A 23,095-nucleotide genomic window follows, 5' to 3' on the forward strand; every position below is an offset into this window, starting at 1 on the left:
GAATAGAGTTTCAGTCCGAAGTCTTCAAAGCTAAGTACCTTGTTGGGGAACCTTTTCTTGCCTCAGTCCGATGTCAGAAAAAGTTAACAATTGCATTTCTTGTGGGAAGCAAATACCTCATAAGGACTTTCATTCTTATTGTATACCTTGCCTAGGCCCAGACCACGACGTGACTGGTTGTCGATTTTGTGCTAGGTTCAATAAGCGAACTATAAAGCGACACTTTGATTTCGCACGACACTACTTCAGTAGGAAATTTAATTACACTATGCCGTCTAAGCAACCGACTACCAGCGTGCATAAAAAACGCAAAGATAAAGACAGGCAGCCTAGATCCAAGCCAGACTCCGAGGCCTCGGCTTGGCCGGTCGCCGGTTCTCTGGTTTTCAGTGAGGCGCCTACGCAGCCCCTGGCTACCGCAGAATTGGAACCCCAGACTGCTTCGGATTCTCTAGCAGAGAGTTCTAGGCCGACACAGCCATTTTCTTTAGGCCCTACCGATGACATTGCAGAAGGAGAAGCCGGTGCTGTAGAAACACCTTCGGTTTCAGAAGGTGTCTTCAGACAGACTACTCTCACCATAAAATCTTATGCTAAGCTTAAGACTCCTCTAAAACCAAAAAAGACTGCACTTCAGTCTCCAGTGAAAGGCCCCATGCCTAAGAAAACAGATGCTTAAAATGGCTGAAGATTTGATTTCTTTAATCAGGCCCCCCCCCCCCCCCCCCCAACAAAAGGCCTAGACAAGAGGATTATGCCTCCAATGATCAAGTGTCTATTTCCTCAGGCTCCTCTGAGGAACAGGATTACTCCTTTCCCCCCCTTATGAAGATTCTGATGCTGAAGATTCCAATCCCTCAGCTTCTCCCCCTGAAGACTATTCCTTTGGGGAAACCTTACATACCATGAGGGAACATTTCCACTGGGAAGGTCAGGACTACTCCAACTCAGAGAAAAGGCTCCGAGAGTTTCTCTTACTCCCCCAGCGCAGACCACTTGCTATCCCTCCAGTTTTACACATTGTGGATGATGTTTACTTAGAATCTAGTCTAAATCCAGATTGAATGCCTCCTGCTCCAGCCAAACCAGATAGATACTATAGAGTGCCTGACTCACACAAATTCCTTTACAAAAGCCCAGTTGCTGATCCAGAGACAATCTCCCAGGGTCCCAAAGGGGCTAAGGCTTCTATGGCTAAAAATCCTTTACCCTCTGTAAGGGACTCCAGAGTACTAGATTAGGTGGGAAGAAGGTTTACACTTTCAGAGAGCACTAAATTGTCAATTTCACATGCTATTCCTAATGTCTCAAATAAAACAAAAGATGAGCACGAACCCTCAACAGTCTGAATTCAAGGAAATGCAGGATCTGTTACATGCAGCTAAACAGGTGGGCAAACATACTTTACAATGTGGATTTGATTCCTTGGAAGCTTCCTGTAGAGCAGCTGTTACTGGGTCTGTTATACATAGGCATGCTTGGTTAAAGGAACAAACTCTGCCTGATCATGTTAAAGCAAAGTTATTAGATGCACCCTTACAGCAGGATGTCTTATTTGGGGTTAAAGCAGAAGAGGTTTTAAAGAAAATGGAGGATAAGGCAAAATCTATGCAGACGGTCAAAGATTTCTTACAGGTACAGCCCCCACGCTTCAGCAGAAATTGGCCAACAAAAAATTGGTCCTTTCCAGCTTCTGACAGACCACAGAGGGGTAAATACAGGCGCCCAAGGGACAGAGGACAAGCACAAATCCCTTACAAACCTCGCCAATGGGGCACTGCAACACAGAAGGGAGGAGAAGACAGGTCCCAAACTACTAGAAGGCAAACACAATGACTTGCACCTCAAACTGCCAAGCAAACTTCTCTTGGCAGCTCCCTTAGGAGGAAAATTAGCACTTTTTGCAGACAACTGGTGCATCGTCACAAAGGACAAATATCTCACAAGGATACAGATTCCATTTCCACACCTTGCCAAGGATAAAAGGAATGCCAAACCTTCCTTAAAATCAATGGGCAGAGGCACAAAAACAAATTATAGCTCTCATGGACATGAGAGCCATTCAACTGGTACCTACACAGGAACAAGGCCAAGGATTTTACTCAAGGCTCTTTCTAGTCCCCAGAAAGGACAATGCTTGGAGACCCATTCTGGACCTTTCAGTTCTAAACACCTTCTTGCAAGTACCCAAATTCAAGATGTTAACACTACAGTAGCTTCTTCCCATATTGAGCAAGAAAGCTTGGCTAGTAACATTGGACCTCAAGGAGGCATACCTGCATGTCCCTATCAGACAGAATTGCAGAAGATACCTCAGTTTCATTGCAGGTTCAACCCATTACCAATTCTCTGCACTGCCCTTTGGCTTATCCACTGCACCCAGGGTCTTCACAAAATGCCTAGCAGCAGTAATTGCATACTGCTGCAGACAAAGAGGAATTCAAATATACCCATACCTGGACGACTGCCTCATCCAAGCAGAAAGCAAGGACATTCTCTTACAACATCTGGCTTTTGTAAAACACCTTCTAAGTTGCCTGGGGTACACAGTAAACGAAAAGAAATCAAAACTAGTGCCCTCACAAAATGACATTCCTGGGTGCCAGCTTGAATACAACGGCCCAGATGGCTTATCTGATGCCAGACAAACATCAACTAACTCAATATTTCAAAACAATGGCAACAGACCCAACTCCCTGCAAGAAAAATTCTGCAGGCCTTGGGCTTCATGGCATTTTGCATACTACTAATACCATTTGCAAAACTGCATATGAGGAAATTACAATGGTACCCAAAAAGCGTATGGACTCAACACAGCCACAGCTTGGAAACAATGATACCTCTCATTCCCTGCCTTCAACAGGAGTTTCTATGGTGGTCACAGGCATGTCACCGAAACAAGGGTCAACCTTTCACCTTACCCCCAGCCAGGCAAACTGACAACAGATGCAATGGACTATGCCTGGGGGGCACACATGGCAGGACGGTGCGTTCAAGGCGTATGGACTGCAGATCGAAGGAATCTGCACATCAATCAAAAAGAAATGCTCGCTGTACAGAATGTCCTGACAGCCTTCAAGGACCTCTTACATCCAGGATAGCTTACAATAAGGACAGACAACACCACAGTAATGTGGTACATAAACAAACAAGGGGGTACACACTCCTACCCTCTATGCAGGCAAGCAATGACCTTGTGGAACACAGCACTGACTTACCAAGTTCAATTACAAGCTCAATTCCTGCCAGGAAAAAACAATACATTGGCAGACGACTTAAGCAGAAACATCATTGATCCCCACGAGTGGAAACCGGATCCACAAGTATTTGCAATGATAGCTCAAAAATGGGGCCACCCAGACATAGACCTGTTTGCCAGCTAACAAAATTTTGCACAAGGACATTTAACGATCAAGGTTGGAAAGTGGACGCACTCTCATTCAGTTGGAAAATGCTGACAATATATGCCTTCCCTCCATTGCCCCTTCTCACAAAGGTGCTGCTGAGTCAGGATGGAGAGACCCTGAATGGTGCTCATTGCCCCAGACTGGCCACGCCAGCACTGGTACCCACTATTAAGGAATATGGCCCAGGGCCCACCATGGATTTTACCACAAATTTACTAATATGCTCACACAGCAAGACAGTCAGATTCTACACAGCCAGCCCAAAACCTTAAATTTGGCTGCATGGCAAATTATCTAAGCAACCAGCCAGCTCCTCTTTCACAAGCTGTTATGGAGGTTATTCTGGAAGCCAGGAGGCCCAGCACCAGGAAAGCCTACTCAGACAAATGGAAAAGGTTTTGCGCCTGGAGCCAAGCTAAAGGCCAAAATACCCTTCAGCTGGACATACCTCAGATTCAACAATGTTTAACGGAGATGTTACACAAAGACCTTTCTTTTTCATCTATTAAAATCCACGCCTCGGCTATTTCAGCTCACTACAACACGGATCCTCCCTTATTTTCACATCCACTTCTAAGGCAGTTTCTCAGAGGGGCCGAAAACATTAGGCCTCCCAGGAGAGCACCAACACCAACTTGGGACCTCAACTTTGTTCTGGAAAAACTTACGCTACCTCTTTTTGAACCAGCTTTCTCTGCTGACCTAAAGTTTATTTCTTGGAAGACTGCCCTGCTGCTAGCAATTACTTCAGCCAGAAGAGTCTGAGCTTCAGGCACTAATGGCAGTAGAGCCTTTCCTCATTTTTCATCAAGACAGAGATGTCCTTCAAGGATGCATCTGCAGTCATCACATATGGGTTGTCCTGCCTCAGGCAGCCCTTCGGTCGGCCGGATTCCAAAGCCTGGGTCCGGCGTCGGCTGACGTCGCCCCCTCCCCGACGTCAGAGCGCCTGGGGTATAAAAGCGTCAACCGACGCCATCTTCCTCGGTCTTTCTTGCCGCGTGGTGCCCGAAGCAGAAGCAGTTCGCAAGTGCCGGTCGGCCAGCTCCTGTAATTCAGCTACCGAAGACTTCAAAAGCTAAGTACCCCGTTGGGGACTCTTTCTTGCCTCAGCCGATGTCAGATAAAGTTAATAATTGTTTAACTTGTGGGAAACAAATACCTCATAAGGATTTCCATTCTTACTGCCTCCCCTGCCTAGGCCCAGACCACGATGTCTCAGCCTGTTCAGCCTGTGCTTCCTTCAACCGACGCACTCTTAGACGTCGGGCGGAGTTCGCAGAGGAATTTTTTTGGGGCTAGTTTTTCATACAAAATGCCGTCGGAGACTCCGACTTCACATTTAATAAAGAAACGGAAGGACAAGGACTGACACACGCGGGCCGCGGTTTCGGCTGAAACCATGGCCAGGCCTACCGCGAGTGTCTCTGTCTCGGCTGAAACAGAGTCCTTGGTACTTCCGATAGCCGAAACCGCTCAACCGACAACCTCTGCCCCGGAGGCCTCTGCTGAGTCTGTTATTGAATTTCCTTAAACTGGTGTTTTGGAAACTTCCGACACCATTCCTCTAGACAAAACTACTCCAGCACGTGGTGCAGCTAGGCCTCCTGCATCTATGTCCATAAAGGCATTCACCAGGGCTAAAGTTGCTAAACATACAAAAGCTATGCCTCCCAGGGTTATTCCTCAGGGACCCTCTACAAGTTCACAGATTCGTACTTTAGCAGAGGACCTTATTTCCTTGATTAGGGGATCTCAACCTCATCCGGACAGGGGCTCTCAACCTCCTCTAGACAAAAGGCCCAGGGTTGAGCCCTCTGATCCCCACTCCTCAGAGGAGGCCTCTGATGGCTCTGCTCTCTCGGACTACCAGGAGGAGGCTTTTTCGGCCTACAAGGATTCTGATGCAGAGGAATCCATCCCCTCGTCCTCCCCTCCTGAAGAGCTATCCTTTGGTGAGACCCTTCACACTATGAGAGAGCATTTCAAATGGCAGGGCCAGGAATTTTCTGATTCCAGGAAAAGATTAAGAACTTTTCTGCATTTATCTCAGCATAGACCTTTGGCTATTTTTCCTGTTTTGAATGTCATTGATGATGTGTACTCTGAGTCTAGCATAACCCCTGACACTCTTCCCCCGGCCCCTGTCAAACCCGATAGGTACTACAGGGTCCCGGACTCGCATCATTTTCTTTACAAGGCCCACTCTGCTGATCCAGAAACTATTTCCTAGGGCCCTAAAGGGGTTGCGGCTGCCCCCTCTAAAAATCCACTCCCCTCTGAAAGGGAGTCCAGGGCTTTAGAGAGATGGGGTAAAAAAGTGTATACTTCTGCTACTCTTTCTATGAGGGCATTAAATTGTCAATTTCATATGATACAGTACCAAGAGTATTTGTTAGATGAATTGCGTAAGAAACTGTCTTCACCTGATCCCCTAGATCGCAAATCACTACAAGATCTGGTACACAACTCCCAGCAGGTTAGTAACCATTTCTTATAATGTGGTTATGATGCATTGGAAGCTTCATGTAGGTCAGCTATGACAGGTGCAGTCATACGTAGGCATGCTTGGCTGAAGGAACAATCTCTGCCAGACCATGTTAAAGCTAAGCTTGTGGATGCTCCCCTGGAAAAGCAAAAGTTATTTGGCTCCACTGCTCAGGCGGTCTTAAAGAAGGTTGAGGAAAAGGCAAAATCTGTACAAACAGTTAAAGATTTTCTACAAGTCCAACCATCAAGATTCAGCAGAAATTGGCCTGCCAAGAATTGGTCCTTTCCGGACACAAAGATTTCAGAGAGGCAAGAACAGGCGTGCCAGAGGTAGAGGGCAAGCTAGCGGCTCCTACAGAGGGTGTCAATGGCAGCCTCCCAACCAGAGAGGTAGTGCAGGACCTACAACTGCTGCACAAGGACAGACTCAATGACTTTGCTTTGATTCTGCCAACCAGGGCTCAATTAGAAGCACCTTTGGGCGGAAAGCTTTCTTTATTCTCAGACAATTGGCACACTATTACAAGAGACAAATGGACACTGCAAATAATAGACAGAGGATACAGGTTCCATTTTCACACATTACTAAAAAGAAAAGGCATGCCAGACCTGCCACCAAATCAAAGGGCAGAGGCTTTGAAACAAATCTCCAACTTAATGCAAATGAAAACTATAGAAAAGGTTCCTCTTTCAGAACAAGGCCAAGGATTTTATTCCAGACTTTTCCTTGTTCCAAGAAAAGAAAATCAATGGAGGCCTATTCTCGACTTGTCTGCACTGAATACTTATCTCATTGTGCCAAAATTCAAAATGCTGACTCTACAGCAACTCCTTCCCATGCTGGGCAAGGGGTCTTGGCTGGTGACTCTAGACCTCAAGGAGGCTTACCTGCATGTCCCTATCAGACAAAGTTGCAGAAGACACCTCAGATTTCTTGCAGGCTCAGAGCATTATCAATTCTCAGCATTGCCCTTTGGCTTATCTACTGCGCCCAGAGTATTCACGAAATGCCTGGCATCAGTAATTGCACACTGCAGACTTCAGGGGATTCAAATATACCCATATCTGGACGACTGCCTTATACAAGCAGACAGCCAACAAACTTTGGTAAAGGACTTAAATTATGCCATCCACATACTGCAGGCATTGGGATATACAGTCACCTTTCACAAATCAAGACTTGTTCCATCCCAAAGAATAACTTTTCTGGGTGCGGATTTAGACAACCACCCAAATGGCTTTTCTCACAGAAGAAAAACAGACAACTACCGGATTACTTCAAGAATCTGACAAGACAAACTCCGCTAACTGCAAGGAAAATCCTGCAGGCCCTGGGTTACATGGCATCTTGCATTCTTCTCATTCCCCAAGCAAGGCTGCATATGAGGAAACTACAATGGTACCTAAGGAGTTTATGGACTCAGCACAGCCACAGCTTAGAAACTTTGATCCCACTCATTCCATGTCTCCAAAAGGAATTTCTGTGGTGGGCTCAAGCAAGCCAATCGAACAGGGTTCTGCCCTTCAGCAAGCCAATGGCCAGCCAAACTATTACAACGGACGCTTCAGACCACGGTTGGGGAGCACACATGGAGGGCAGATGTATTCAAGGACTATGGTCACAAAAGGAGCTACGCATGCACATAAACCAAAAGGAAATGCTGGCAGTGATACATGCAATCGAGGCCTTCAAACTCTTTCTGCATCAAGGCCACCTGCTAATAAGGACAGACAACACCACAGTTATGTGGTACATAAACAAGCAAGGAGGCACCCATTCCTACCCTCTTTGCAGACTGGCAATGAATCTATGGGAACTTTCCTTGAAACTCAATATAGACCTGCAATCCCAGTTTGTGCCAGGAAAAGACAATATACTGGCTGACAGCTTAAGCAGAAATATCATGGATGCACATGAATGGATGTTGCACCCAGACATCTTCCTACAGATAACACTGTCATGGGGAAGGCCAGACATAGATCTTTTTGTCTCCCCCCACAATCATCAGCTGAAGAAATTCTGCTCAAGGACATACCACCCACAAGCATGGAAAGTGGACGCCCTATCTTTCAGCTGGAGAACCCTAACAGTTTATGCATTTCCACCTCTTCCATTAATGACCAAGGTCTTACTGAAGATCAGGACAGAGCAGCCAAAAGTGATTCTGATGGCTCCGGACTGGCCAAGACAGCACTGGTACCCACTGTTAAAGAGCATGTCACACACGAAACCATGGCCTCTTCCTCAATGGCCACTTCTCCTGACACAGCACAATTACAAAACTCTGCATTCCAACCTGAAAACTTTGCGACTAACAGCCTGGAAAATACCTTGACTCCTCCTCAGGATAAGCTATCCAAGAGATTGAAGGATATCTTCATGGAAGCTCGCAGGCCTTCCACAAGAAAGGCATATTCAGCAAAATGGAAAAGATTTCACATTTGGAACACCACAAAGGGCCTAGATGCGACAGTGATGAATATGGCACATATCCTGGAATACTTGGCAGAAATGCTCCACAATGGCCTGTCTTACTCTTCCATTAAAATTCATGCTTCAGCAATTTCAGCAGAGTACAATACTGATCCACCTGTTTTTTCTCATCCTCTCCTAAGACAGTTTCTAAGAGGAATTAAAAACATCAATCCTCCAAGGAAAACCTCCAGTGCCTACTTGGGACCTTAACTTCGTGTTGGAAAAACTAACTCTGCCTCCCTTTGAACCAGCAGCATCTGCAGAACTATAGTTTCTGTCTTGGAAGACTGCCTTCCTTCTGGCCATAACCTCAGCAAGAAGAGTATCTGAATTACAGGCCCTCATGGCAGTACAGCCCTTTCTTATTTTTCATCAGGACAGAGTCTCATTGAGAACCAATCCTTCATTTATGCCAAAGGTGGTATCCAGGGTCTCATTAAACCAAGCTATTCACCTGCCTACCTTCTTTCCAAATCCACAAAACAAAGGGAGGAACTTCTGCACACTCTGGACATACACAGACAGTTGCGCTACTACTTGGACAGAACGAAAAGCTACAGAAAAACTGACCAGCTGTTGGTAGCATATGCTGCTGGTGCACAAGGAAAAGCAATTTCCAAACAGACAATTTCAAAATGGATAGGGAATTGCATTTGTTTGTTATTCCTTCCATGGAAAAACTGTGCCAGCTAACATTAGACCTCATTCCACCAGCCACCTCCACAGCCTTCTTAAGAGGGGTGGCTACCAAGGACATTTTAGAAGCTGCTACATGGAGCTCCGTGCATACATTTTCCAAGCATTACAATTTACCTTTATATTCCAGATCCAGAGCAGGCTTTGCTACGGCAGTCCTGCAGGTCATCTTAGCTGCACCATCCTTTACATAGATCCTCCACCCCCAGATTGGCTATGGTATTCTACCCATATGTGATGACTGCAGATGCATACTTGAAGGACATAGTACAGTTTTGTACCTACCATAAATGTAGATGTCCGATAGGTATGCATCTGCAGTCAGGTTTACCCTCCCTCCTTCCCCTCTTTGGTATTTATGCATCTGGGGCAAGAAACACCGAGGAAGATGACGTCTGCTGACGCTTTTATACCCCAGGTGCTCTGACGGGGAGGGGGCGACGTCGGCCGACCGAAGGGCTGCCTGAGGCAGGACAACCCATATGTGATGACTGCAGATGCATACCTATCGGACATCTACATTTATGGTAGATACAAAACTGTACTTTTCTCTACGAACTAACCCCTCCTTTATGCCTGAGGTGGTATCCAGTGTGGCTCTAAATCAAACCATTCATTTACCCACCTTCCTTCCAAATCCACAGAACAACGGAGATAAGACTCCTGCATTCCTTGGACCTTCACAGGCAGCTACATTACTACTTGGATAAAACTAAGGATGTAATGTGATCCTATCTCGCCTACATTCATTACTGACTGGTTCGGAGCCGAGAATCTGCTCCGACTCTGCCACTATAACTAGCACAAAGTCTCTCATTGGCTGGGCTAACCCTGTATCCCAGGATGCATCACGCCCAAACCCCCAGATCTCGTTTGCCGCTTCTAGAGTTACGACGTGGTCTCGACTTGGGTGTGGCCAAGTACCCTTTCTTTGTCTTTCAATTAGAGAAATTCGAGTATTATTATTATCAAAAGCTGTTCTAATAGCTACTTTGTCGATTGTATCCCTGGTTGTGTCTGATTGTGTTGTGGTTGGTAATCCTTCTGTTTGGCGGGCTAGGCCCGTTTGAGTTAGAGGGTCTTTGCCCTATCTTGAGTGTTTATTGTACGGGCGTTTAAGTTAGAGCCCCCCCCCCCCCACCTTGTGTTGCGAGTGTGCTAGTGATGGTCTGTTTTTTGTATATTGTTGCTGCTTATTGATTGTTCCTTATGTCGGGCAAGGAACCTAAAGAGCATAAGCCATCTGGCTTTAAGAAATGCACTAAATGTGCTTACAAAATGTCGCTAACTGATGGACATGCCAACTGTGTATATTGTCTCGGTGCCATACACTTGCAGGAATCCTGCAGTGTCATGCTTTCCTCTGCCGGGGTGTTACAGGAGAGAAAAAATAAACTTATCCTCAAGGGTTTGATTAAACCCTCGTTTGAGGGAACTTTGGCTTCCTCTCCTCCCTCTGAGAAACCCAGATCAAAGTCAAAAATGAAGTCTTCGGCTCCATTTAGTTCTTCGGAGCCTCCGGAGAAAAGATCTAAGACTACTTCTCCTTCCTCAGCTCCACTGGTCTTGGAGCCGCAGGAAGCACCATCCAAGGATATATCTCCTTCCTGGGCTCCACTGGTCTCGGAGCCGCAGGAAGTATTGTCTGTTGTGGGGTCGGCTTCTTCGACTCCACGGTCGTCGGCGCTGAAGGAGGTCGCGGTAGTTCTCAAACCTACTTCATCTCCGATCATCTTGGAGCCGATTCTGAGCCATTCCCCTACCTTTATCTCAGTTCCGACTGAGAAGGTCTCTCAGCCCCCGTCGGTCTTTTCCAAGTCCTCCAGGCTCTTGGATTCTGATGTCGATAGGGTGGTCCAGAGGCTCCTCCAGTTGCCAGTGTTAACTAAATTATTTTCGGCTCCAGCCCAATTGGCTCCGGAGCCAGCTAGTATATCGGTTCCGTTTCTTCCTCCTCCGACAACCTCTGTGTCGTCGGAGCTGGAGTCTGCCGAATCGAGTGAAGCCCCTGGGTCGGCTCCGAAACCTCCTGCGAGTCTTTCGGATCAGACATCGGCTCCAACCTTTTCCATTCCGTCTACAGGTTTCTGTACTCGGGTGTCCTCAGTCGGACCCGAGGGGGATACATCGGGGCTTCAGGCTGCGGCTCCGAGTCTCCCCATTGGTGCTTCGGCTAGGGGTACCCAGTCTCCGGTCATGGTCTCGGAGGTGGGTTTTTCCTCCGATTCTGGTGGACCTGCCTTCGAGGCTGTGAGGAGCGCGCTGGCCAAGTCCATCGTGACGTCACCTGAATCAGCAACTCCTTCCCTAGACGCTGCGACTAGAGCTTCTGGTGCCCCCCTATCTCTGGACAGCTTGGCTCCCGGGCCTGAGGATACCTCCATGTGTGGCCCCCTACTTTCTGAGGGCCCTTCAGAGTCTGTCCCTGAAGAGCCTCCCAGGAAGAAGTTGTGTAAGAGGAAGCACGTAGACTCCCCAGATGAGTCTGTCACCTCGGACACAGACCTCAATGATGCAGAAGGGTCCCTGAAGTCGTCCTCGGATGATGTCTCATTCTCTGATATCCTGGAGATCTTGAGACAGAGGGGCAACTGGCCTTCCAAAAGCCCTTCTGAGGAGGAGTCTGTCTTCCTCAAGGCCTTCGGAGCCCAGCCTACTGCCTCCTGGGTGTCTCCACCCTTCGATGAATTATTGGATCTTATTTGTCTAAGGGTGTGGGAACACCCTGACTCTGTGGAGCCAGTTCCTAGCCGCCCCAATAAGTTTTTATCTGCACCGCCTGGAAAAGAATTTCTGACCAAAGGAGTACCTGTGGATGCCATGGTGGTGGCGTCCGCCACCCGGCCGGATGTGGCGGAGGCTTCTACCTCCATCCATCCTCCTAATAAGGAGTCTAGGAGTATGGATATGTATGGGAAGCGTACCCTGTCTTCAGCGACCTTTACCTTGCGGTCGCTGAATTATTTGTGTCATTTTACGTGGCTGCAAAGGGATCTCATAAAGGAGTTGGGAGATGCCCTGTCGGGTAACCTGCCTGAGGCGTTGGCTCAGCCTGTTAGCACCCAGCTGTCTACCCTTTCTTCCATAGTCAACTCGTCCATGAGGCTCAGATCTTATGCAGCCGAAGGGGTGGGTAGAGCAGCGAGTTCGGGCGTAGCACTTAGGAGGCAAGCTTGGATGCACTTGTGTCATTTTGCGGAGGCTTTCAAGTCTCTTTTCACGGATGCCCCATTCGATGGGTCCTCCCTTTTCGGACCCAAAGTGAAAGACACCCTTACTAGATGTGAGCAGTAGGGCAAGACTTTGTCTGCCGTTGGAGCCTGCTTTTCACTTCCCACTAGGCCTTATCCCAAGGCTCAGAGGGGAGGGAAAATGTGTTTCAGAAAATCTCAAAAGTCTTCCCTTGCCCATCAAAGTGACCCCCCCCCCCCAGGGGAAGAGGAGGGGGGAATTTTAATGGAAGACGTCGCCCTAAAGGCGGTGGAGGCCCCCGCAGTACAAGAGACTGCGAGTCCTTTCGTGGTTCCTCCTACCAGCGTCCCTGAAAGATTACCCGACTGTGCATCTCCAGAGCCAGTCGGGGATCGTTTTTCGGAGCATCTTCAGGCCTGGGAGTCCATCACTCAGGATCGATGGGTGCTTCGTATCATCACCGGAGGTTACACCATTCCCATTTTTCGTCCGTCCCCCCCCCCCCCCGTCAAGGAAAATCCTGGACGTTCTACCCAGTCAACGGGAGCAGGCGGCAATAGAGGTTTCAAAGCTGCTAGAAAAGGGAGTCATCCAACAGTCCCCGCAGACCAGATTGGATTAGGAACTTACTCAAGGTTATTTTTGGTGCCAAAAAGAACAGGGGACTTGAGACGCATTCTGGATCTCAGACATTTAAACAGCTTTGTAAAAACGTCCAAGTTCTGAATGGTCACTTTGCAATCTATTTTCCCATTGCTGGAAAAAGGAGTGTGGATGTGCTCCCTCGACCTCAAGGATGCCTATTATCACATCAAGATAAACAAGGCTTCCAGGAATCTTTTACATGTCCGGCTGGGAGCCAGTCATTTTCAGTTCTGGGCCCTGCCCTTTGGTCTCACCACAGCCCCGAGGGTGTTCACCAAGTGTCTGGCAGTGGTGACAGCTGACCTAAGACGTCTAGGATTCCAGGTGTTTTCTTATCTAGATGACTGGTTCCTCACCGCCCCCACCAGGCATCTACTTGTTCAAGCCACGAGAGCTACTGTCAAATTGGGCCATCTTCTAGGGATTTCATTCAATTGGGCAAAGTCTGTATTGCTGCCGTCACAGCGTGTTGCCTTTATCGGCGCAGAGCTAGACTCTGTAGAGATGAGAGCCTTTCTACCGACTGAATAAAAGTGTTACAGGCCCAAGTCCTGACTTTACTACCCCGCAGAAAAGCCCAAGCCAGGAGGGTTCTTCTGTTGTTGGGATCAAAGGCGGCAATCATTCTCCTAGTTCCGCTGGCCAGGTTACACATGCAAATACTTCAGTGGCTCCTTTCGGCCCAGTGGTCATATCAGGAACTCCCCTTGTCCCACCCGATCATCATCACGGAGAGATGCCGGCGAGATCTGCGTTGGTGGCTTCTCTCCTCCAATCTGGACCAAGGGAGACCCTTCAGCCCTCCGTCCCCTATTGTCACAGTAACCATGGACGCCTCCCAGATAGGGTGGGGGGGCCATTATCTGGCGTCTGGCGAGACGGTCCAAGGTACGTGGCAAGACCACGAGGTTCACTTGCATATCAATGTTCTAGAGATGAGAGTGGTGCTTCTAGTGTTGCAGGCACTTAACAGCTCCCTTCCCAAGGGAACTATTGCGATTCTCTCCGACAATGTCAGTTGTCTGGTATCTGAACAAGCAGGGAGGAACCAAGTCCTACCCCCTTTGCAGAGAGGCCATGAGAGTGTGGAATTGGGTGATGGCCTCCCAGCGCTTTCTAGTGGCAACACACATTCCGGGGAAGTCCAATGTGATAGCAGACAGGCTGAGCAGAGCTATTCTGATGCCTTACGAGTGGTCCCTGAACAAGAGTGGCTGCGCAGATCTTCTCCAAGTGTGGGGTCTTCCCTGCTGCGACCTCTTTGCCAGTCCCCTGAATGCAAAGTGCAGTAATTTTTTCACTCTGATCCCCCCCACAGGGGGAGTCTCCTAGGGATGCTCTAGTCCACAATTGGCCCTCTGGTCTGCTCTATGCCTTCCCGCCAGTCCCTCTACTACCCAGAGTGATTCAGAAGGCCTCCTGCTTGGGAAGCAAAATGATTTTGATCGCACCACACTGGCCCCGTCAAGTTTGGTTCCCCTTCCTTCGGAAGTATGCGGTGGATGGCCCCTGGATTCTGGACCCAGCTCCAGATCTATTGATTCATCAGTCAAGACGGCGCCATCCATCCCTACGAACTCTCAATTTCGCTGCTTGGCTCCTCCACTTCCGACCTTAGTCGGACAGCATATTTTTACCCCGGAAGTAGTACATATTGTGTCTTCCTCCCACAAGTCTTCTACTAGGAAAATATACTCTAGTAAATGGAAGAGATGTGTAATTTGGGCTCAGCAGCGTGATTGGACCCTCTTACAGCACCGGTGTCCCGCGGTGTTAGATTTCTTAGCTACACTCTTTAGACAAGGTTCGGCTGCTTCCACCAGAAAGGTTTAGTTGGCAGCAATCTCCAATTATCATGATGCACATGAGCCTTCCCTTATGGGCCATAAGCTGTGTAAAGCCTTTCTGAAAGGAGCCTGGCTGCTGCGCCTTCCAGTTTCACAGCTCGTCTTGCCATGGGATTTAGATGTGGTGCTCAGAGCTTTGACGTCATCTCCCTTTGAGCCGGCAGCCTCCTGCAATTGAAATTTCTGTCACGGAAGACTGCCTTCTTGGTAGCCATAACTTCAGCCAGAAGAGTATCGGAGCTTCAAGCTCTTTCTGCTAAACCTCCTTATTTAATTTTTCACAAGGGCAGAGTATTGCTGCGACTTGGTCCTTCCTTTCTCCCTAAGGTCTTTTCTGCCGTTTGTCTCCACCAGTCTATTGAGTTTCTGGTCTTTTTCCCAAGGTTCTCCAACAAAGCGGAATACAAATTGCACCAGTTGGATGTGCATAGACAACTGAGGTTTTATTTAAATAGGACACAACAGGAGAGAAAATCATATCAGTTGTTTGTCTCTTTCAGACAATAGAATGGGCAGATCTGTAGCTAAGGGCACTATAGCTAAGTGGATTAGTGACTGCATCTCATTTATTTATGCTTCAGCGGATAAAGATCTTCCCTTTCCAGTTAAGGCGCATTCTACCAGGGCTATGTCAGCTTCAGTGGCCTTTCATGCTAGATTATCCGTAGATGAGATATGTGCAGTGGCTACTTGGACTTCTCCACATACCTTTATTTCTCATTACAAACTGGACGTGGCCTCTAGAGTTCGGGCTTCCTTTGGTTCCACAGTGCTCAGGAGTGTTTTTCAGTGAGCCTCCCGGGATGTAGGTGCTAGGGACGCTGTCCCGTCAGTAATGAATGTAGGCGAGATAGGATCACATTACATCTTTTAGTTTTGTACTTACCATAATGATAGATGTATGTGATCCATCTCGCCTACATTCTTACGTACCCGCCCGAGGAAACCTGTGTCCTGATTCTCTGAGGATATTATTTTTTCTCTCCTCTTACTTTGTCCTTGTGGTATGGTGTATATGGGTGAATCATGTTGGGGCAAACAAGATCTGGGCGTTTGGGTGTGATGCATCCTGGGATACAGGGTTAGCCCAGCCAATGAGAGACGTCGTGCTAGTTATAGTGGCAGAGTAACCAGTCAGTAATGAATGTAGGCGAGATGGATCACATACATCTATCGTTATGGTAAGTACATAACTAAAAGTTTTCAGAAAATCTGACCAGCTTTTTGTATCCTGTGCTACAGCATCACAAGGAAAGGCTATCTCAAAACAGACCATTTCCAAATGGATAGGACATTGCATACGTTTTTGCTACACCCACCATGGAAAACCAGATGTCCTTCAAGGATGCATCTGCAGTCCTTACAAATGGGTTGTCCTGTCGTCAGGCAGCCCTTCGGTCGGCCGAATTCCAAAGTCTGGGTCTGGCCTCGGCTGGTGTCGCACTTCACCCGACGTCATAGCTGCAGTTCTTCGGGTATAAAGGCATCAGCCGACGCCATTTTCCTCAGTCTTTCTTGCGCGTGGCCAAGCAGAAGCTGTTCGCAAGTGCGGTCGGTCAGAACCAGAGATTACTACTACCGAATACTTCTACTACTACGAAGACTTCTAAAAAGCTAAGTACCCCGTTGGGGACTCTTTCTTGCCTCAGCCGATGTCAGAAAAAGTGAATAACTGTTTAACTTGTGGGAAACAAATACCTCATAAAGATTTCCACTCTTACTGCTTACCTTGTTTAGGCCCAGACCACGACGTAGCAGCTTGTCTAGCCTGTGCTTCTTTTAACCGACGGACGCTTAGACGTCGGTTGGAATTTGCTGAGGAGTTTTTCGGCTCCGATTTTGCTTACATTATGCCGTCGGATCCTCCGACTACGCAAATATCTAAAAAGCGCAAGGAAAAGGACCGGCACTCTCGGTCCGCGGTTTCGGCCGAAACCGTGGTTAAGCCAACCGCGAGTGTCTCCGTTTCGGCTGAAACCGAGCAAGCGGTTCTTCCTTCAGCCGAAAACTTACCTCCTACCGAGGCCTCTTCCAACCTGGTGGAATCGGCTTCTGAAATCCCACCTGCTCTTGCAGTTTCCCAGGAATTATCTGACACTATTCCCTTGGATATTTCTACCCCTGCACGTGGAGCTGCTAGGCCACCTGCAACCATGTCTATTAAGGCCTTTGCCAGGGCTAAAGCAGCTAAATCTACTAAATCTGTGCCTGCTAAGACCCCCTCTCACAGGCCTAGCTCTAGTTCACAAATGCTTAGTCTAGCAGAGGATCTCATTTCTTTGATCCGGGGATCCCAACCTCACCCAGACAGGGCCTCTCACCCACCTCCAGAGAAGAGGCCTAGAGCAGAGCCCCCTGAGCCAGTTTCTCCAGATGACTCCTCTGATGATTCAGATAATACAAACCCTCCAGAGGGCCCTTTCTCCCCTTATGAAGACTCTGATGCTGAAGAGTCCATTCCTTCTGCCTCTCCGCCTGAGGAATTTTCCTTTGGGGAAACCTTGCATGCTATGAGGGAACAATTTCAGTGGCAGGGCCAGGATTTTTCAGACTCTAGAAAAAGGCTTAGAACTTTTCTGCATTTACCACAACATAGGCCTTTAGCCATCCCTCCAGTTCTCTCTGTTGTGGATGATGCATTTAATGATGCTTGTACTGCTCCTGATTCACTACCTCCGGCCCCTGCTAAGCCCGATAGGTACTACAGGGTCCCGGACACGCATTATCATTTGTATAAGGCTCCTTTTGCAGATCCCGAGACTATCTCCCAGGGACCTAAGGCTGTAGCAGCTACCTCTGCCAAACCCCCCCCCTCTGAAAGGGAATCCAGGTCCTTAGAGAGATGGGGTAAAAAAGTTTACACTTCTGCTACTCTTTCAGCTAGGGCTTTGAACGGTCAATTCCACATGATCCAGTATCAAGAATTTATGTTAGACCAGTTAACCAAAAAGCTGTCCTCGGATGAACCATTAGACAAAAAATCTGTTCAGGAAATGGTACATAACATTCAGCAAGTCAGTAACCATTCCTTAAAATGCGGCTATGATGCACTGGAGGCTTCCTTTAGATCAGCCATGACTGGCACAGTTATCAGAAGACATGCATGGTTAAAAGAGCAGGCCTTACCAGACCATGTCAAATCAAAGCTACTAGATGCTCCCATGGACAAGATCAATTTGTTTGGCTCTCCTGCACAACAGGTGCTGAAGAAGATGGAAGAGAAGGCAAAATCTGTCCAGACAGTGAAAGATTTCTTACAGGTCCAACCTCCAAGGTTTAGCAGGAATTGGCCCTCCAAGAATTGGTCCTTTCCAGACACCTCCAGAGCTCAGAGAGGTAGGAATAGGCGCTCAAGAGGCAGAAGTCAATCCAGAGGCGCCTACAGAGGGCGCCAGTGGCAGGGTAACAACCAGCGAGGTACAGCCACAGATACAGCCACCACCACTACTACAGGACAATCACAGTGACTTGGCTCTGGCACCGCCTACCAGGGAACAACTAGAAGCACCCTTAGGCGGGAAGCTAGCCTTATTTTCAGTAAACTGGCATTTCATCACAGGAGACAAGTGGATTTTGCAGACAATAGACCAAGGTTACAGGTTTCGCTTCCATACTCTACCAAGGAAGAGAGGAATGCCAAACCTACCTCCAAATCAAAAGGCAGAAGCTCTAAAACAAATAACTCACTCACTAAGGATGAGAGCTGTAGAAAAGGTACCATCTATGGAGCAAGGACAGGGATTTTACTCCAGACTCTTCCTGGTACCAAGAAAAGAAAACAAATGGAGACCTATTCTCGACCTGTCCCCTTTAAACACATTCCTCATTGTTCCAAAATTCAAAATGCTGACTCTACAGCAGATTCTTCCCATGTTGGGCAAGGAGTCTTGGCTGGTAACTCTAGATCTCAAGGAGGCATACCTGCACGTCCCCATACGACCAAATTGCAGAAGATACCTCAGATTTCTTGCAGGATCAGAGCATTATCAATTCTCAGCATTGCCCTTTGGCTTATCTACTGCGCCCAGAGTGTTCATGAAATGCCTGGCATCAGTAATTGCTCATTGCAGGCTTCAGGGAATCCAAATCTACCCTTACCTGGACGACTGCCTGATACAAGCGGACAACAAAAACAAGCTAACAGAAGACTTGAAAAGGGTCATTTATCTACTGCAAGCCCTGGGATACACAGTCAATATAAAAAAGTCAAGGCTGATGCCATCCCAAAGGATAACCTTTTTGGGTGCAGAGCTGGACACATCAAAACAAATGGCATTCCTAACCGTAGAAAAACAGGAACAACTCCCCCTCTACTTCTTGGCATTAACAAAGCAGAACCAGCTAACAGCAAGAAAAGTCCTGCAAGCCTTGGGTTTCATGGCATCCTGCATAATATTGGTTCCACATGCCAGACTGCATATGAGAAAGTTACAGTGGTACCTAAGGAATTTATGGTCTCAGCACAAGCACAGCCTAGAAACCCAAATTCCAATAATCCCATGTCTGAAACAAGAATTCCAATGGTAGGCTCAGGCCTGTCAATCAAACAAAGGACTGCCCTTCCACAACACTCAACCAAGCCAGACCATCACAACGGACGCCTCAGACCTCGGTTGGGGGGCGCACATGCTGGACAAATGCATACAAGGCTTATGGACTCAAGACCAGCTGCACCTACACATAAATCAAAAGGAAATGCTGGCAGTAAAACTGGCAATTCAGACATTCAGACCATTTCTCCAACAAGGCCAACTGTTGATAAGGACAGACAACACCACAGTTATGTGGTACATCAACAAACAGGGAGGCACACATTCGTACCCTCTATGCCGGATGGCAATGGACCTCTGGAATGTGGCCCTGAGCTTCAACGTTCAGTTACAAGCAATTTTTGTGCCAGGAAAAGAAAACATTCTAGCAGACATACTAAGCAGAACTACCACGGATGCCCACGAATGGATGCTGCATCCGGACATCTTCAAAACCATTACAAGAAAGTGGGGACTACCAGAAATAGACTTATTTGTATCCCCACACAATCACCAACTGAAGAAATTCTGCACAAGGACGTACCACCCACTTGCTTGGAAAGTGGACTCCCTATCTTTCAGTTGGAAAAACCTGACATCATATGCATTCCCACCACTTCCTTTGATGCACAAGGTGCTATTGAAAATCAAAGAGGACCGACCAAGGATCATCCTGATAGCTCCAGACTGGCCAAGGCAACATTGGTACCCACTACTGAGGAGCATGTCTCGGGAACAAATATGGCCTCTACCTCTAGTTCCCTTACTGTTAACACAGAACAACTACAACACCCTGCATCCAAACCTGAAAACACTGCAGCTGTCTGCCTGAAACATTGCATAAGACCAAATAACCCAGATTTATCTCAAAGGGTTAAAGACATTATCTTGGAGGCTCGCAGACCCTCAACAAGAAAAAAATTATTCAGCAAAATGGAAAAGATATCACATTTGGAGTACTGCAAAGGGAGAAAATGTGTCACTGGTAAACATAGCCAGCATCCTGGAATACTTGGCAGAGCTCTTCCACAACGGCCTGTCCTATTCTTCCATTAAGATTCATGCATCAGCTATTTCAGTAGAATACAACTTGGATCCTCCCGTCTTCACATCCTCTGCTCAGGCAGTTTCTGAGAGGAATTAAAAATGTAAAACCACCTAGGAAACCACCATTGCCAGCATGGGACTTAAACTTTGTACTAGAAAAGTTGACACTCCCTCCTTTCGAACCAGCAGCAACAGCATACTTACAATACTTATCATGGAAAACTGCTTTTCTGCTTGCAATCACTTCAGCAAGAAGGGTATCTGATCTACAGGCATTAATGGCAGTACAGCCCTTCCTGATCTTCCATCAAGATAGTGTCCATGAGAACAAATCCTACTTTTATGCCAAAGGTGGTCTCCAGGGTATCTTTAAATCAAGCTATCCATCTACTTACATTCTTCCCCAACCCACAGAACAGGGGAGAAAGACTGTTGCATACCTTGGATGTACTAGACAACTACGCTACTACCTGGACAGGACCAAGGGCAATAGAAAAACTGACCAGCTACTGGTAGCATATGCAACAGGGATGGAAGGAAAAGCAATTTCAAAACAGACAATCTCTAAGTGGATAGGAAATTGCATTAGATTTTGTTACTCTTACCATGGGAAGAAAACTCCAGAAAACATCAGACCTCACTCTACAAGGGCAACAGCCACTACCACAGCTTTTCTACGAGGAGTGGCTACCAAAGACATTTTAGGGGCTGCTACTTGGAGCTCCGTGCATACATTTGCCAAGCATTATAATTTACTTTTATACTCCAGATCCCGAGCAGGTTTTGCCACTGCTGTTTTGCAAGGGATCTTAACTACACCATAATCTTTCTCCTCCTCCCCCAGTTTGGCTATGGTATTCTACCCATTTGTAAGGACTGCAGATGCATCCTTGAAGGACATAGTACAGTTTTGTACCTACCATAAATGTAGATGTCCGATAGGCATGCATCTGCAGTCAGGATTACCCACCCTCCTTCCCCTCTGTGGTACTCCTAGGGTACTTGCCCATCTTGTAGCTAGCTGGCGGAATCTATTATGGTGTATTTGTTTGTATATATATACATACATGCTTATTTTTTGTTTGCTCTCCACTATTTGGAACCATTTGCATTATCCAAATTTAGCATTCCTAGAGGGCACCTGGCATCTGGGGCAAGAAACACTGAGGAAAATGGCGTCGGCTGATGCCTTTATACCCGAAGAACTGCAGCTATGACGTCGGGTGAAGTGCGACACCAGCCGAGGCCAGACCCAGACTTTGGAATCCGGCCGACCGAAGGGCTGCCTGACGACAGGACAACCCATTTGTAAGGACTGCAGATGCATGCCTATCGGACGTCTACATTTATGGTAGGTACAAAACTGTACTTTCCTGCTAGCATAAGGCCCCATTCTACCAGGGCAGCAGCTACATCTACAGCCTTCCTCAGGGGGGTCCTAACCAAGGATATTCTGGAAGCTGCAACTTGGAGTTCAGTACACCTTCACCAAACACCATCACTTACCACTTTACTCCAAGACTAGAGCTGGCTTCGCCACTGCAGTTTTGCAGAGCCTTCTAGCCTCCTCTAACCCTGTTTGACTCCATCTCCCATCCTTAGCTTTGGGATTCTACCCAAGTGTGATGACTGCAGCAGGGTAACACGATGAACATAGTACAGTTTTGTACCTACCATAAATGTAGATGTTCGAGTGTATACCCTGCTGCAGTCCAGGTTACCCTCCCTCCATCCCCTCTGACCTAACTTAGACCTTTCAATACCTTAAAATCTGATACAACCTCTGTGGTGTATTTGCTTATAGCTGGAGGGATGTTTTGTTTGTGATATTATTGATACTATCTACTGACCACCTTTTAGGGGGCACCTGACATCTAGGGCAAGAAAAACTGAAGAAAATGGCATCTGATGCCCCTTGTATACCCCTGGCGCACTGACGTCAGTGAAGAAGCGACCGCAACTGACACCGGACCAAGACTTTGGAATTCAGGCCGACTGCGGGACCACCTTACGACAGGATTACCCAAGTGTAATGACTGCAGCAGGGTATACACTTGAACATCTGCATTTATGTTGGGTACAAAACTGTACTTTTTGAGAGAGGTTGCCAGAGAAGCTTCACTTGGAGTATATTTACCTATTGGTGAATCCCAGTTGTAGCTGGAATGAGTTGATCGAGGTGGTGAGGAACCACCCCGTTGAGTTAATTTGCTGGATGTACCTACTTAACTGCTGTGGTTCACTCGGCAAACTGCTGAGCTTGCATTGTTTTGTAAGTTTGATTGCATTTATAGTCGTAAAGTTAATTGTCTTCCTTAATAGCCTCTTGAAGGTCAGCTGACATTGGGGGAAGTTTTCATGACCTGTATTTTCTTTCTAGTGCAATAACTATGAGATTCGGGCTGGGAAAAATATTGGAGTATGCATCTCAGTTGCAAACAACAGACTGTTTGTGGGCTCCATTCCAAAGAGCAAAGTAAAAGAACAGATTTTGGAAGAATTCAGCAAAGTCACAGGTAAGTTTGTTCATTTGGTTCATGATTGAACTATCTATTTTTTACAGTTTTGGCTTTTTATATTTTATTATGTTTTGTGATATATTCCTTTATCGTCTTTCAGCTGATACAGAATGAACATCTGAATGTGTATCAAACTGAGACCTTGCATACACAGTACATTATCTTTTTAGCACTTTTGTTTAGGGTTATGCAAGGTGTTTGCTACTCCATGTAGAAATTTCTTCTTCGTACCTCTCAGCCTGTTAAC

General features: G+C 47.2%; 1 protein-coding gene across 4 annotated transcripts in view; it reads left to right on the plus strand.

Moving 5' to 3' along the window:
- LOC122798492 (synaptotagmin binding cytoplasmic RNA interacting protein) overlaps positions 1 to 23,095 on the plus strand; it is a 1,585,553-nt gene that overhangs the window by 559,948 nt on the left and 1,002,510 nt on the right. For all 4 annotated transcript variants that reach the window (XM_044067491.1, XM_044067500.1, XM_044067509.1 and 1 more), the window contains exon 7: positions 22,710 to 22,845. In XM_044067491.1, coding sequence (XP_043923426.1) covers positions 22,710 to 22,845 — 136 coding nt within the window. The remainder of the gene's footprint in view (positions 1 to 22,709; positions 22,846 to 23,095) is intronic.

This window comes from Protopterus annectens, chromosome 1.part0 (assembly GCF_019279795.1).
Source record: "Protopterus annectens isolate FY-2018-M chromosome 1.part0, PAN1.0, whole genome shotgun sequence".
Classification (NCBI taxonomy): domain Eukaryota; kingdom Metazoa; phylum Chordata; order Ceratodontiformes; family Protopteridae; genus Protopterus; species Protopterus annectens.